The following is a 15,868-nucleotide window of genomic DNA, read 5'->3' as shown; positions in this document are numbered from 1 at the left end:
AAGCATATAAAATGCTTAGTAAGTTCATATGAAAATTACATTGCTTACCTTAATCAATTCAACAAGCTAAATTATGAATTACATTGGCATTCAATATGGCATACCTTGACATGCTTTGATGCAACTACTACATATCATCATATACAACCAAATAAGTTAGTAATTTTGCATATCAAGATCAATAAATAAGAAATCACATACCACATCTCAAATTGAGTGTATATGCAAACTATATCCAAACCATTTCAAGATTTCCACCTCCATTAGGTTAAAGTTTTGCCCGAGGGAACTATAGTAAAACGAACCCAGATACACAAGAATGTTTTGCTTACACAAGCTGACATAGATTAGGGTTGCTTACACAAGCTAACATTTTAATAGTATTTTTCTCAGACAAGCTGACATCATATCAAGGTTACCAGCCCAAGCTAAACCAACGATACATATAGCTCGAGAATCTACAACAAATGCTAGATCTTGTATCATCATGTAAATCTTTGATCAATTACGTAAATAACCTTAATGACATGCCATACGTATCTTAATCTTTTACTAAGTTCACATGGGCATCATTGTCGTATTTGTGTCATTAACAAACCCAATATCATTTTACATTTTTCATACTAGTCTGTAAACATTCAACAATCATATTTAGTACTTCGTACCTATTCGTAATAACAAATATTTTCATGCTTTTCAATTCAATTCATTTGAAGCCAAATATGTTAGTTAGGGGTGAGCAAAACTCGATTCGACTCGAAAAAATCGAAAAAAAATTGAATTTTGAGTTAAACGAATCGAGTTATTCGAGTTAATCGAGTTATTCGAATCAACTCGAATTTTTTTCGAATTTCGAGTTCGAATCGAGTTGAGTTTTCGAATTCGAATAATTCGAATATCAAACTATAATATTTTACATTTTTACCCTAAACTCCCTAACTTTTTTACTTTTCCCTCAAAACTTTTACTCATTCCCACTTTCCCTCCAAAACTTTTACTCCCTTCCTCTCCCAATCTCCCAATTTCCCACCAAAATTTTACTCTTCCATTTACTTTTTCTCAAAATTTTACTCCAAAAAACCCTCAAAACCTTTTATTTTCCCCCAAAATTTTTACTCCCTCCCACTTTTCCCCTAAAACTTTTATTCTCTTCCCATCCCACCTCCCACCTCCCACCTCCCATCAACCCCAAACCCTCCCCCCTCCAATTTTTTTTTAATATTTTCCCTCCAAAATTTTACTCCCCCTATTTACTTTCCCTCAAACTTTTATTCCCCAAAACTTTTTATTTTCCCCCTAAACTTTTATTTCTCACCCTTTACTCTCAAATAAAAAATCAAAATTATCCAAAAAAAATCACTAAACATAAATAGTAATAATTTTATTTATATATACTATTTATATTATTAAATTAAATTTCACATTTTATATTATTTATATTATTGAATTGTTTAGTCATATTGAATATTTATATTAAAATTGAATTCTTAATTATGCCATAAAATATTCGTGTTAAAATTTTATATTGGTATCAATTTCACATTTTATTTTTAAAATAACTTTTATTAAAAAATCATATTTTTATATTTAATATATTTTTTAATTCCAAAATACATAGTGATAAGAATCTGAAGATAATTGAAACAACTAAGCAAACAAATAAGTTAACCAGTATATAAAAAATTAATCAATAAATTATGAGGTGATGAAAGTTAATCAAAAATTTGATTAAGGTGGACAAATTTTATTATGATGGGTGACAATGGTTATAAGGACCCAAAATTATTCTTTAAAATTTAACTTGAACAAATATATTCGATTTGATTCTATTCGAATTCCATCTCACTTGACTCGATTCGAGAAAACTTCAAATAAAGTTAGGATGATAAAATGAGATTCGAAAACTCGATTAACTCGAAAATTTTTTATTCGATTCGATTCGATTCAATCGAATGCTCACCCCTAATGTCAATTTCACCAATTTAAATTTGTCAAAACCATTTTTTTGAAAACAAAAATTTAGTTGTCGACTTTAAAACAAAAACTATAGTCGCCACCGATCCGTGATTTAGGTGTGATCAGCTCATCTTAAAACAATTTTGGTCTACGAAATTTGAGAAAACAGGTTCGGAAGTCAGTTACGCACGAGGAAGTGTTAGCACCCTCGTAACGCGCAAAATCGGTACCAAATTGATTGTTTAATGTCTTGGTGTCGAGGGTTAAAAAGTTTTTTTAAAAAAAAAACTCAAATGTTGAAATCTGAAAAGGATAATCAATTATTCAAGTCAGACGAAGAAACTGAGACCTAATACGTTAGGGTACAATTTCTCAAAATTCCTGAACTTTGAATATCACTTTTACAAGTAAATCCTCATTTCGAAGAAACAATTATGCCATGTCCAATACATTAGGACACAACAAATTAAGTTCCTAAAAATGATTTTCACTTATACATTTTGAATAACGAATATTCTCGGTTATTTGGGAATTAACAAAGAAAATCGGAACCCAATACGTTAGGGCTCAATTTCCTCGAAAATCCCTAACTTTCAATATCATTTTTATTTTAAAAGCATTTGGAAAAACATAAAAAAATGATTTTAATGTTTTGACAAAATCAAAATATATTTTTAAAAAGATATGTTAAAAAATGTGAATGCAATATGAAACAAAAAATTTAATTTAAATTATATGTATACATAAGTATGATATATAAACGAATTTTGCAAATATGTATATGGATATAAGAGAAAAAATGCATAAGTATTATAAAATGTTAATGCATATATCTATATGAATACATAAGTCATAAAAATAAAACAATAATAAAATACATATAAAATATATTCATACATTTCTTAAAAAAAAGTATAAGTATAATATATTAGTAAATATAAAAACGTGGAAAATATTTATAATAGCTTTGAATAGAGTATAAAAATATATATGTACATGTTATAAAAAATTGTATAAACATATAAATTATAAAATTGGGAAAACATATAAAGATTATGAAATATAAATATATATAAAACTGTGAAAATAAAATAATAATAAAATATGTATATAGTATATATATTTAAAACGTTAAAAATATATATTAATATGCATATACGCATATATAAGTAAGTATAATAATATATAATATAATAATAAACTAATAATAATACAGTAATAATAATATAAATAAACAGTATTAACAATATAATAAAAAAACTAAAAATAAAAAATTAAGGATTAAGTTAAAAAACAAACAGAATTTGAGAGCTGAATTTGAAAATCAAAACAAGAAAGGGAGTAGTTTAAAACACGCGTAACAGGGGGAGGGCCGAAGGAGCAAATTACCCAAAAACACTGCACATCACAGGACTAAAATAAAACAGATCCGATATTTCATGGAAAAATTTGAAAACAAAAAAAAAGGTTTTGAAATGATAGGATAAAATGGAAGGATTAAAAACAAAAATAACCCATCAATGTTTAAAAGTTAAAATCCATTTCAAACTCTAGTTAAAACCGTATTCCCTTTTGCGGTAACAGCAGCCTCAAGAACTGCTCCATCCTCTCCTCTATTTTTCAAGCCGAACTCCCCCCTTCCAACTTTGATTTAGACGAAGAGAACTAAAGATGTCGACGGCGCGCCTCTTTTGGTAAGGATTTCTCCTCTTTCTTTTATTTTTGTTTGGTGTACAAAGGAAAGAAAAAAAAAAGAAAAGAAATCAATAAGCAAGAAGAAAAATAGACCCAGAAAATCACCTTCAAAATCCTTGCTTTTCTGTTTTGTCAATTTTTATTTTCTTAAATGGTTTTCAATACAAAATTTTTCTAACACTTGTTACAGAAATCCTCTTGCTTTTTATAACCCTCCCCCCTTTTTTGCTGTATCTCCTCTATAATACTGTTCTTGGTTCATTTGTAGGACGAACATGCATGGTGGATGCGAGGAATCGCTGAACGTGGGTGATGGGGCCGTTGCTGCAGATGGAGAACACGCGAGCGGCGCGATCTGCAGTTTCTGCTTCCATTGCTGCTGAAAACATGTTGTGGGCTAGGGTTAACTGTGGGCCATTTGGGCCAAATGTATTTGGTTTATTGGGCTGTGCAAATGGTTTTGGGCCCCGGGCAACAATTGGGTATCACAAACTTTAATATAAACATATAAATTAAATAAACACAATTCAGCATGGCATCAAATAAAATAGTAAGTTATATATGAACTTACCTGGTCAAAATAACAAGCAAATTGAATCCTCAAGGACTATTCGATAATTTTAGCTTTTTCCCGATTATCTCCGGTTTGATTCAATTTTTTATCTAAATAATTATCTTAGACAATTCGTTAATACCGAACATTTTTATATCATTCCATGATATGCATAAACCTATTTAATTCTATTTTTTGAATTCCCCTTAAGTTTTTCATTTTATTGAATTTAGTCCCTAAAATTAAAATAGCCATAATTTTTAATTTTGAGCTTCGGTTTTAAAAATAATTTCAATTTCATCCCTTTGGTACCCTCTGCTATCTATTATTACTGAAATTTCACATTTTATTCACTTTAGTCCTTATGAACAAAACTAACAATTAAATTTTATAATCTAGTCATTTTCACATCTAAGTTTAAGATCTATCAATTTAACACCAATTTTTTTCAAGATATCAACAATGGTAACTTTCAAAAAAATATAACAGTTTTACTAATTGGTACATGGGCTAGCTAAATCAAGCTCCCATGACCTCAAAAATATAAAAATTACAAGAAAAAAATTCTTAATTGAACATACAAATTAAAGGTCTAACGTTTAGGGTTTTCTTTCTTTGTTAGTTCGGTAGAGAAGAAGATGAATAGAAATTGACCTTTTAATTTTTTAATTTATCTTATATAGTTGGATTAGGGATTAGTTAATTAGGTTTAATTAACTTAATTATACTTAATTAAAAAAACTAATAATTAAACTTAGCTAATGGAGAAATCATCGCCATCCACTATCCATAATAGAAAATTGGTTTAATTACCATTTCAACCTTAGGCTAATTGCAATATAAGTCCCTTGGTATTTGATCAATTAAAAATTTATAGCGATAAGACTTTTACAATTGAGTCCTTGTATCTTAATTAAGTAATTAATTAGAAATATTGAAGGACCAAACTTTAATATTCTATTATACCAACTCCATATGGATTCGGTTTACAAAAATGGGGTTTTGAAACTGCCTTTTTTCGGTACCACTGAAAATCAGACTCTTACAAGTGGGGCAACATGGGCTTTAGGGAATTTCATTGTTTTGACTTGGTGTTATTGGAAAGCAAGTTGTGAGAATCCAGTTAACTTAGTTAGTCATTTCTTTAAGGATAAATATTTTCCAAGCTGTAGTCTTTTTGAAGCTGATGAGGCTGCCCATTTGTCTTTTATTTGGCAAATTTTAATGGTTGCATGTCATCTTGTGCGCAGCGGAATTTGATGGAGAGTTGGTAATAGATGTGACATTGAAGTTTATCAGGATCCATGGCTTATTGATGATAATTTTTATGTTGATTCACTTTTGTTACCTAGTATGGAGGATCTTCGAGTTTCTGATTTGCTTAATGTGGATGGGTGTTTTTGGAATAAGCCATTGGTTGAAGGTGTGTTTTCGCCAAGTGATTGTGAACGGATATGGCAGATCCCGGTTAGTTTCAGTCGTCGCCTAAATAAAATTATATAGCACTTTGCTCTTGATGAACTTGTATTCGAATATGAATTTTTTTAATTTGGGACAAGCCATGGTAATAGATATGACATTTGTGTATCCCTCCACGTGTGAAGGAGTTTCTTTAGCATTGTTTGCGTACCTTTCTTCTAGTTAAAAGTCAACTTCTTAAAAGGGTATTTTTGTTACGCAAGTGTGTAGGGAAGGTGATGGGAATGAGGACATCGAACATGCCTTATTGTGTTACTGTAAGGCACAAGTTGTTTGGACTATAGCTATGGTACCTACAGATAAGGTTACTTGGTTGGATTTCTTATAGCTATGGTACCTACAGATAAGGTTACTTGGTTGGATTTCTTGTAGAGATTGTTGACTATGTCGAACAGTGAGGTTTAAAGACGGAGTCTTGTGTTGTTGTGGCAAATATGGTCGCCCAGGAACTTATCTTTATGGCAACATCGTGAGCTTCCACCATTTTAGGTTCTTTATAATGTGTATTGTTTCGTTCAAGAGTGGATGGTTGCAAATGTTGTTTATCCGAAAGTTGAGTCCCAATCGACCTCTAAGATAGAGGATGGGAGCGAGGTCGAGATGATAGGAGGATTGTCGGAGGCTCCAATGTGTCAACCAACTCTTTCCCAGCTATTCAAATGTAATGTCAATGCCTCTATTTTTGTAGATGAACTAACTGTCAGGGTTAGACTAGTTCTTCGATATAGTCGTGGTGTTTTGATAAAAGGGTTGTCAACATTTGAGAAGGTAACATTTAGCCCTTAGTTAGCTGAGGCCTTCGCCATCTGAGAGGCATTGTCATGGTTGAAATCTAATCATTACGATCACATCATTGTTGAGTTGGATTGTGTGCCAGTGGTGCATGCATTGAATCAATCCATTGTTGATAACTTAGAGTTCGACTGTTTAATTTTGGATTGTTTATGTTGAGTGCTTTTTTTAAGTACTTATCCTTTAATTGGATATGTAATACCCCGAAAATTACTACAGTAAGAAAGTAAGATAATATCCTTGATATAGTAAAATAAGGAAATAAAATGATAAAAAGGGTAATATTGAGTTATGTCAACATTGGGAAGTATATTATAACATATTAATTCAAGAAATGATTAAATTGTAAAAGTGAGAAAAGTTTTGTTGCCCAAGAGTAAATACTCAAAATTTGAGTGGTTAAAGTGTAAATACAAAAAATTTGAAGGACTAATAGTGTAAATATTTAAGGGTGAAATAATCTAGAAACTAAGGAAAATGGATGAATTAGGACCAAATTGAAAGGGTGAAGAATTTTGAGGGACTAAATTGCAATTATTCCAAATTAAGTGATGACTCAAGGATGGAATTTCAAAAGATTATAAAGGGCAAAATGGTCAAATAGAGAGAGAATTTTAGAAGATAATGATGATGTTTGTTATATTTTTAATTAATTAATTAGATAAATGTTATTTAATTAATATTTTATTAAGATTTTTAGTATTATTTTATTATTAAATGATTAACATAAAAGGGAGGAAAGATGATGAAAAATCATCATCTTTCCATGCAACCAATGTTAGAAGAGAAGAGAAGAAAGAAATTTTTGATTTCTTTACAATTTGGTCCTTTCACCAAAAATTCACTATTTTCACCTAGAAATCAAAATAATTTCCATAGCTTCCAAGAGAGAAAAATAATAAGGAGACAATGGGGAGCTAGAATGTCAAGTTAGATTCAAGAAATAGAAGCTGGAAGAGAGAGAAAATCAAGTTAAAGATTGAAATCAATAGCATAAAGTAAGAACATCAAGATTTCAATATATTTTTAAGTTTGTTATTGTTGAAAAAGTATGGAAATTATGTTATAGTAGAGTTTTCTTAAATAAAGTCTTATTTTCTTGATATACTAGTGAAGGGAAATAAGTGAAAATGATGGGAAATATTATAGAGAAAGGGAATAAGGGAGTTATAAATTTAGTAATCAATATCTTGCACTAAAACAGTTTTGGACAGCAGCAGTAGGTTAAATTTGAAAAATCACCATAAATTGTGGAAATCGAATTAGAGGATGAAAAAAATATGGAATTAAATATTATTAAGTCTAGTTTCTCATAGAAGAAACGGTGTAAGTAATGGAATTGTAAATCATGAGATATAATAAATTTTGTGAGACAAGGTCAGATTGAATTCGGGTTCCCTTGTTCTGACTTTGGAAAATCATAAAAAATTGAATAAAAATAATTAGAGGCTTAAATTAATATTTTTAAAATCCTAAATGAGTATATTTTCAATAGAAATAAACAGAAACATCATCCAAATTCTATAAAAAGAGATGATTAATTTTTAGTGAAGAGGGGTCGGAACTGTCAAACAGTGAAACAGGGGAAACTTTAAAGAATAAACTGTACTTATTGACTAAGCCAAAAATTCTAAAAATTTTATAGTAAGAATATATGTGAGTCTAGTTTCATAGGAATGTAGCGGATATTAATTCGGAGTTCCGTAGCTCAAGATATAAATAATTTAGTGACTATGACTCAAGTGGACTGCTTTGAATTAATATATAAATAAATGATGGAATTATAGATAATGCTACATATAAGCATATTATACATTAAGGATGTGGAATGGAGAGGAGGAGGAGGAAAATAAATGATTATTCAACTAGCATGAGTTTTCATTAAAAACGGCCAATTTGCATGTTTTAGGTTCAAGGACTAAATTGAATAAAAGTAATATTTTAAGGGTAAATTGGTAAAAATGTCAAAAAGTGACCAAATTGCATGAAATGAATTGTTTTATTATTTAAATTAATAAATTGAATAAAATATTAATTTAGATCATGATTGGGTGGAAATTTGAGGAAAATAGAAAATTACTAAAATGTCCCTGAATTTTTGGTATTTCTACAATTTAGTCTGGTAAGTTCGTGTAGCTTGAATTATATTCTTAAATGCTTGAAATGTATGTTATTGATGTGAATATGATTTGAATGTTCATTGTATGAAAATTGATGAAACATTGATATATTTGATAAAAAGGGGTATAATGCATTGAATGGATGTATGAATGCTTATTACACTATCCATTAATTCTATCGGTAATTTTGGATGTTTTGATTCTGGTTATAATGACATGTATGAGTTAAATTGGCCAACATTAGCTCACTAATGTTTTGATTTTGATTGATTTTAAATATGAATGCTTGATGAAATGAAATGTCTGTAAATTAATTTGTAAAATCCGGTAATGCTCTATAACCCTATTTTGGAGATGGATACGGGTTAGGAGTGTTACAGGATATGTCAATCGGCTAAAAGGCAGTTCATTCACTTTCTCGGATAACCTTATTACATATTAATCACATTGAATAGTCTACTTTACCGTCTTCAATTTTAGATGTTTTAAATAATAATAATGTTCTTGTTTCATTTTTAGATGTTTTAATAGGGATACTAGATAATAGTCGTTGAATTTTGTCTACTTGTTTTTTTGTTTTGAATATAAGTTTACCTAAAAGAAAACTATTATAAATTATGTATTAACTAGTTTGTGCATGGATTTATTTTTAGACACCATAACTAGTTTGTCGTTATAAATCTAAGGGATTTATTTTTAGAGATATATATATATACACACATCACCTTTTCGACGTACATTCTGAGTTGCTAATGGTTCTTCACATGTAATAATACTCCAAAATTCGCGTTTATCTTTTGCAAATTAAAAACATTATATTATTAATAAAATTTTATTTAGAGAGAAATAGATGGATTGATAATGAGAGTTAACCAATAAAAAATAGTGACGAGTTAGTTGAGGAGCATAGAGGGTTGAAAACAATAAAAAGTAAGGGTAAGGAATATAAAAAAATAAAAATTAGTTTCGGCTGCGGAAAGCTCGCTTGAATTTAGAAATCTTGAGGACCCATGAAAAAGTTCGTTAGGAAAAAGTTGTGAGGACCGATCTGGTAAACCAACAACTGTTGATAAGGGGAGTTGAAAGAGAGAAGAAAAGCAAACGCTAACGAAGCGTTTGGTATCCTTTGTCCTTTGGCTTTCTTATGTTAGGAGAACAATGAAAGCCATTTTGACCCTTTTCAATTTTGTTTGGTTTTTGTAATTAAGGTTCATTTTTTTCCTCTTTGTGGGTGTTTGTCTCCCATTACCACGTACCTTGGGTCATGCATTCAACAGAATTGAAAGACCGTACAAAGAGAAGCATGAGAACGAGCAAAAGCCAAATTTATGATTCTTCTTCCATTGAAATCGACCCCTCCCCTCCCAATTCCACTCCTAAAAGGAGTTATCAAGTTTGGAAAGGAAATAATGTATTCTTTTTCATCCTTCTTCAACTTCCCTTTCTTTCTTTCAATCATATTCTCTTATTTATGCATATTTAAAGGGCTTTTTTTCTTTTCCTTTTGATTAATGAACTTTTAACATTGTTCATGCCATTTTCCTATTTTTCATATAAGTATGTATGCATGGTGCTAAATAAAAGAGGGCTGAACAGATAACGAGGTACCCCATAGCATCATTTTGCAAAATCTGGTTAAATCCCTTGAGGGGATGGTACCTAAACATATATGCTTTAGATACTATCTAAATGGTTTTAGGGTTGAAAATTTTGACTATTTTGAGTACAGAAGCTTATATGATACAGTTATAAATTCGGCATTTTTATGTGCTAATGAAAGAATACATTTTTCAATTTCAGAAATTTTGTTGTGGAGGAAGAATTATACTTGGCCCCGATGCTTCATCACTTTTCTTAACGTCGTTTTTGATTGGATGCCCTGCAATTGCCTTCTGTATAAAGATGGCGTTGCATATCAAACCCCAAGATACAATTTTTAACCATCAAATATTGCTTGGGGGACTCATCCTCACTGTTTTGGTTGGTAAAAAGATTTTATACAGCTTTATTAGTAGTAGTAGGAGTAGTAAAAAATTTAAATTTGGGTTAATATTATATCTTCTCCGGTCCTTGATTGTTTAGTAAAATTGAAAAGATTGTTGTTTTTGCAGGATTTAGGTTTTTTATTTCTGACAAGCTTTGGAGATCCTGGAATAATACCCAGAAATACAAAACCACCAGAATCATCATCAGATGATGATGATCTGTGCAAGTCAACCTCATTTGATTGGGCGAATGGTAAGACTGGAACCCTGAGACTACCGAGGATTAAGGAAGTGAAATTGGAGACGGGTGAAACGGTTCAAGTCAAGTTTTGTGAAACTTGCTTGTTATATCGATCCCCCCGTGCCTCTCACTGCTCCATTTGCAACAATTGCGTCCAGAGGTTTGACCACCATTGTCCATGGGTCGGTCAATGCATCGGAGCTGTAAGTTCCTTTATAATGATTCATTCTTCATCTACGCTTTCTTCATTTGTTTAAAACCAAATTAATGAATGATTTGCAGCGCAACTACTCATTCTTCATTTGTTTCATATCATCATCCACTGCCTTGTGCATATACGTCTTCACGTGCTCTTGGGTGAATATTCTTCGACAACGCACGAGCTTCTGGACTGCCATATCTCGTGATGTACTATCAGTTATTCTTATACTCTATTGCTTCATTGTCGTCTGGTTTGTTGGTGGCCTTACAGTTTTCCATTTCTACCTCATTTCCACTAATCAGGTCTTCTTCTTTTTTCCCTTAATTCCCTCCCTCATCTCTCTCTCTCTCTCTATATATATATGAAGGTTAAATGCGGTAAAAGTATGTAAGTATCTTTGTATTAAGAGTTTGATTGCATTTTACTTACTCTACTAAAAAATAGGTAAACTAATCTTTGTACTTAAATTTTAAAAAAAGTGCAAATTAGCTCTTTTGTTAAAACTTTTCATCTATTTTCGTTGTTAAAAACTGATTATATATATTGACATGAGGTACATGTGGCATGCCACGTTCACTGTTTAGTTATTCGTCAACAACAACAGTTTTTAATGGTACAAATTGATAAAAAAAATTTAACAAAAAGAATCAATTTATTCTTTCATCTAATGTATAGAGACTAATTTGTCATGATATTTTTATCGGTAAAAGGTTAAATAAATAAATAATTGGTTGATTTCAGACAACGTATGAGAGCTTCCGGTATCGGTATGATAGGAAGGAAAACCCATTCAACAAAGGCATATTGAGCAACTTCAGACAAGTACTGTTTTCAAAAATCTCACCTTCGTTGATCAATCTCAGAGCATGGACATCAGAAGATGACACCGGGCTTTCAGTTATAGATGACAATGGAGACAGCGAGACTGGTTCCAAAAATTTTGACGTAGAAATGGGAGTTCCCAAGCTTTTGCAGAAGATCGACTTTGATGGTTTCGATAATAAGCCTTCGAATTCCAAGAACCAAGATTTTCATGATCAAACTAAATTTGGTATAGCTTAATTATTACAATCACCAAACCAATTAGATTATAAATCAACCAAGTTTCAATGAACCGTTTTCCGTTCGTGCTTGTTCATTTATTTATTTTTGAGTTTGTTTGTGTTTGGTTTGTATTTTGTAAGAATTCGAATTTGAGTTCAAAGCTCAATTTGTTTAAAATTATGTGTATTCATATGCACTTTAAATTAAATGAATTTGTTCACAAATATTAAAGGAACATGTTCATCAATGTATAATTAAATATGCTAATGAATAATTAAAAATATTCATGAACACTTTTGGAGATGACATTGTTGAAAAATACAATTACCAACTTCAAACATAAATTATAAAACAACGAAGGAAACAAAAGTAATTCATGAATAAAAAATCTAAAACATTTTATTTTTTTTCTAAAAAAACACACATAACAAATGAAAATGTTTCTTAGTTTTAGATATAAAATGATAAAACTAAATGTTTGCATGATTTTTGAACTTCCATTAAAATGAACTTATGAACGTCATTAAATCTTAATGGTTTAAGTGCTCATTTGGTCCTGAATTTGACTCCTCTTTTCAGCTTAGTACGTTTAGTTTTTTTCCAACTTCGTACTCAAGACTTTTTTTTCATCCACTATTGTGATATTTGTTTGTAGGTTTTCATTTGAATATAGTGAAAAATAATAATTACTAAATATGTATGTTAAAAGTTATATCTTAAAAAATATTTTTTTAGGAATAGCTTAACGTGTTGAGCCGTAATGGTAATACAACTACCATGATTTTTATAAGTTCAAAATGTGCATTTAGTACAAATTCAATGACCTCAACATTTAGAGGTATTAAGTTACTTGTAAAACAAATCAATGCATCTGCATTTAACGATGATCACTATGCTTTTTAATTGTAATTACGTTAATATATGCCACAATACTTTTCGAAAATTAGGAATTTAGTCGTTAACTTATATTTCATAGATTTCAAAATTTAAATCTAACTATTAACACTATTAAGTTTTTTTTTTCGTTAAATTCGTCATTGTGACATTTTTCAAACAAAAAAAATACTCACTTGGTAGTTATGTAATTAAAAAATGACTTTGTAATTAACTTGAATTTAACAAAAAAAAGAAGTTAACATTGTTAGCAGTTAGAACCTAAATTTTGAAATATAAAAAATAGAGAGACTAAATTCCATGAAATAAAAGTACAGGGATTAAATTCTCAATTTTTGAAATGACAGGGACTTATGGCAAAATTTTCCCATGAGTGTGGAGTTCTATATAATCATTTCTTTTACTGTGCCTATAAATACCTCTCCCCTTATTTGTTTTTTTTCGCAACCAAAAATTACGTCTCATTGTTGTTGAGTTTCTCACCCAAAAGCCTCTCCAAATTTCTTTCTTTTACCTGAAATTCAAATCATATGCTTTGGAAGTTATGGATATGTTGTTTTCATAACTTATTATTCAGGCTAGTATTTATTTATTGTTAATATTTAATTTTAGTATTAATTCTATAAATTGTTAATTTTTTCCGTTGATTAAAGAAAAAATTCTTTGGATTTAACAAAATGTAAAGGATCTGACGTTGATTGAGAGAGCATGTTTAGAGGTAGCAAGTTTTTAATATGGTTGAAATACCTCAAGTTCCGATGTAGTTTCTTTTAGTGAATTATAATTAACGTGACTCAAACTTAAGTCATAATAAAAAAGTTTTACCTTTCATTTTTTTTATAGTAAAGTGACAATCATTTTGCAACATGATAATTCACTGGAATAATAGTTGAACCTTAAGTACGAAGAGTCAAAAGGATTAGTGAAGGATGAATTAGAGTTAAGTGTTAACTTGGTTAATTGAAATATGTTTTAATAATAGTGATTTTAGAGTAATCAATGGAAATGATTAATTAAGCTACAAGTTTAAGCTAATGAACACGTATGATATACATGGATGTGACAAAATTAATATGAAATTGATTCTTGATAGAGTAATAATTAAAAGTTACTGAAGTAGGACGAGTAAGTTGATAAATGCCAGTTTACTTTATTTTAAATGTTTGTATGTGGATAGGAAAAGCTATGAAATTAATAAAATACAAAGGCAACCTAATAGGTAAGTAAGTTGCTCTATAAGTTTATTGTATAAGTTGATTGAGTCTTAATTCGATTAGCATTGATATTATTGTCAGTATAAGAAGACGTGAGTTCGAGTACACTGAAACACATTATCCTCCTGTCTAAGGGTTGGGGAGGGGCTATAGGTAATTCTAGGTATTGTATCAAAAAGAGAAGATATTGTAACACCCTTTACCGGGTCCAGTCGTTGAACCCGAGTAATAGAATGCTATAGATAAATACGAAACATTTACATGCAATTCATAGTTCAAAATTCCAATTCAATCTCAATTTATCACATATGATCAAGCATAACATGCAATACAACCAAATTCAGGTTTAAATCGAGCTTACGAAAGCTTTAAATTAACTTGACATCAATCAGGGATTAATTTGAAACAAAAAAAAAAGATGGAAAAATTTTGTAAACAGGGGTCACACGGCCTATCCCCTAACCATGTGAAAGGTTGAGGCTGTGCAAAGATGGGACACACGACCATGTGGGCAGACCGTGTAACAGACTGACCCCGAGTGAGACTGGAGTCACACGGTCGTGCGAACAAACCGTGTAACTCACTAAGGTCGTGTGGGTCAAAAGTGCAATTATCTAAAAATTGTCACATGGCCATGTAATAGGCTACGGCCACGAGCAATTATGCAAGCATAAAATTCAACAGGTCACACGAGTGTGTGCTAACCCGTGTAATAGCCTAATGTCGTGTCAAGGAACCATGTAAGGCACACGATCGTTTGGCACCAAAAGTGACCTATAAATCACAACAACAAGCCTAACATTTTTCCACATGCATGTATGATTCACAATGGTACCTATCTATAACCTGCACATAATTCACTAGAATAACATCCAAATTACTACATTCAAATCATACTGATATGCCTTCAATGGCACCTTAAAACAAGCAACCAAACATGCATCAATTTAACCATTTAAATAATCTAAAATTGACTCCAAGTCAACCTTATAATTTATGGACTAAACCTACCAAATTATTTCAAGCATAACATAGGCATATAAAACACCTTTCCACACCAATTCCATGGCACATCATGTAACACCCATTACCCGTATCCAACACCGGAATAGGGTACGAGGCATTACCAAAACACATACACTTGTAAACGTATTAAACCGAGTTATAAAATTTCATCTAAATTAAAACTTTCAAAATAATTAACATGCTTCTATAACTTTTCACAATATATCCTCAAAATATTATAATTATAATAATTAGGGCCTACGAGACCCGATACATACTCATGCAATTCAATGCTTCATTTCCATTTCATTCAATTCGCAATTTCTCATGCTCACAATTTAAATCATATCACTAGCAATTTCCATTTAATTCACGTACAATTCAATGACATTAAGTTTAAAACACTAATACGTATTCACCATTTATCTCAATGTTTATCAATTATACCATTCAATAACACATTTATGAAATTCTCAATTTTGCAATGAAAATATCACTTTAGCTTAAATAACAACATCATCCTGTTATAAATACACAACCACTTATCCATTTGCTTTAATTCTTTTGGGTCCATTTGTCACTTACCATCCTTAATCAAATTAGCGAACGGTTACGGAAAATTAAGTACTTCACTTCCTCTTGGCCATAGTATAACTATGGTCTTACGTATGATCACTTATCACTTGTC

The 15,868-nt window shown here is 30.5% G+C and overlaps 1 protein-coding gene and 1 long non-coding RNA gene across 2 annotated transcripts; both read left to right on the top strand.

Annotated features, from left to right (window-relative positions):
- The first annotated feature begins 3,420 nt into the window (after positions 1–3,420).
- On the top strand, positions 3,421–4,217 carry LOC107921790 (uncharacterized). The gene is made up of 2 exons (XR_001691095.2): positions 3,421–3,650; positions 3,920–4,217. It is a non-coding gene; the product is annotated as an uncharacterized lncRNA (long non-coding RNA).
- Positions 4,218–9,600: 5,383 nt separating this feature from the next.
- Positions 9,601–12,161, top strand: LOC107921893 (probable protein S-acyltransferase 1). Its single transcript, XM_016851712.2, has 5 exons — positions 9,601–10,006; positions 10,396–10,575; positions 10,707–11,024; positions 11,104–11,325; positions 11,765–12,161. Exons 1-5 carry the CDS (start codon positions 9,860–9,862, stop codon positions 12,083–12,085), a joined length of 1,188 nt encoding a protein of 395 aa, XP_016707201.2. The 5' UTR covers positions 9,601–9,859; the 3' UTR covers positions 12,086–12,161.
- Positions 12,162–15,868: the final 3,707 nt, after the last annotated feature.

Source organism: Gossypium hirsutum, chromosome D01 (assembly GCF_007990345.1).
Source record: "Gossypium hirsutum isolate 1008001.06 chromosome D01, Gossypium_hirsutum_v2.1, whole genome shotgun sequence".
NCBI classification, from domain to species: Eukaryota; Viridiplantae; Streptophyta; class Magnoliopsida; order Malvales; family Malvaceae; genus Gossypium; species Gossypium hirsutum.
The sequence above is the reverse complement of the archived record's forward strand: the minus strand, read 5'-3'. Positions and strand labels throughout refer to the sequence as shown.

What these genes read in the sequence shown, in the direction of transcription:
- LOC107921893 (XM_016851712.2), top strand. Translation starts at nt 9,860, where the DNA reads ATGCATTCAACAGAATTGAAAGACCGTACAAAGAGAAGCATGAGAACG. An exon ending in AAGTTTGGAAAGGAAATAAT is followed by an intron (nt 10,007 to 10,395) that starts GTATTCTTTTTC and finishes TTTCAATTTCAG; the next exon opens with AAATTTTGTTGTGGAGGAAG. An exon ending in GACTCATCCTCACTGTTTTG is followed by an intron (nt 10,576 to 10,706) that starts GTTGGTAAAAAG and finishes TTGTTTTTGCAG; the next exon opens with GATTTAGGTTTTTTATTTCT.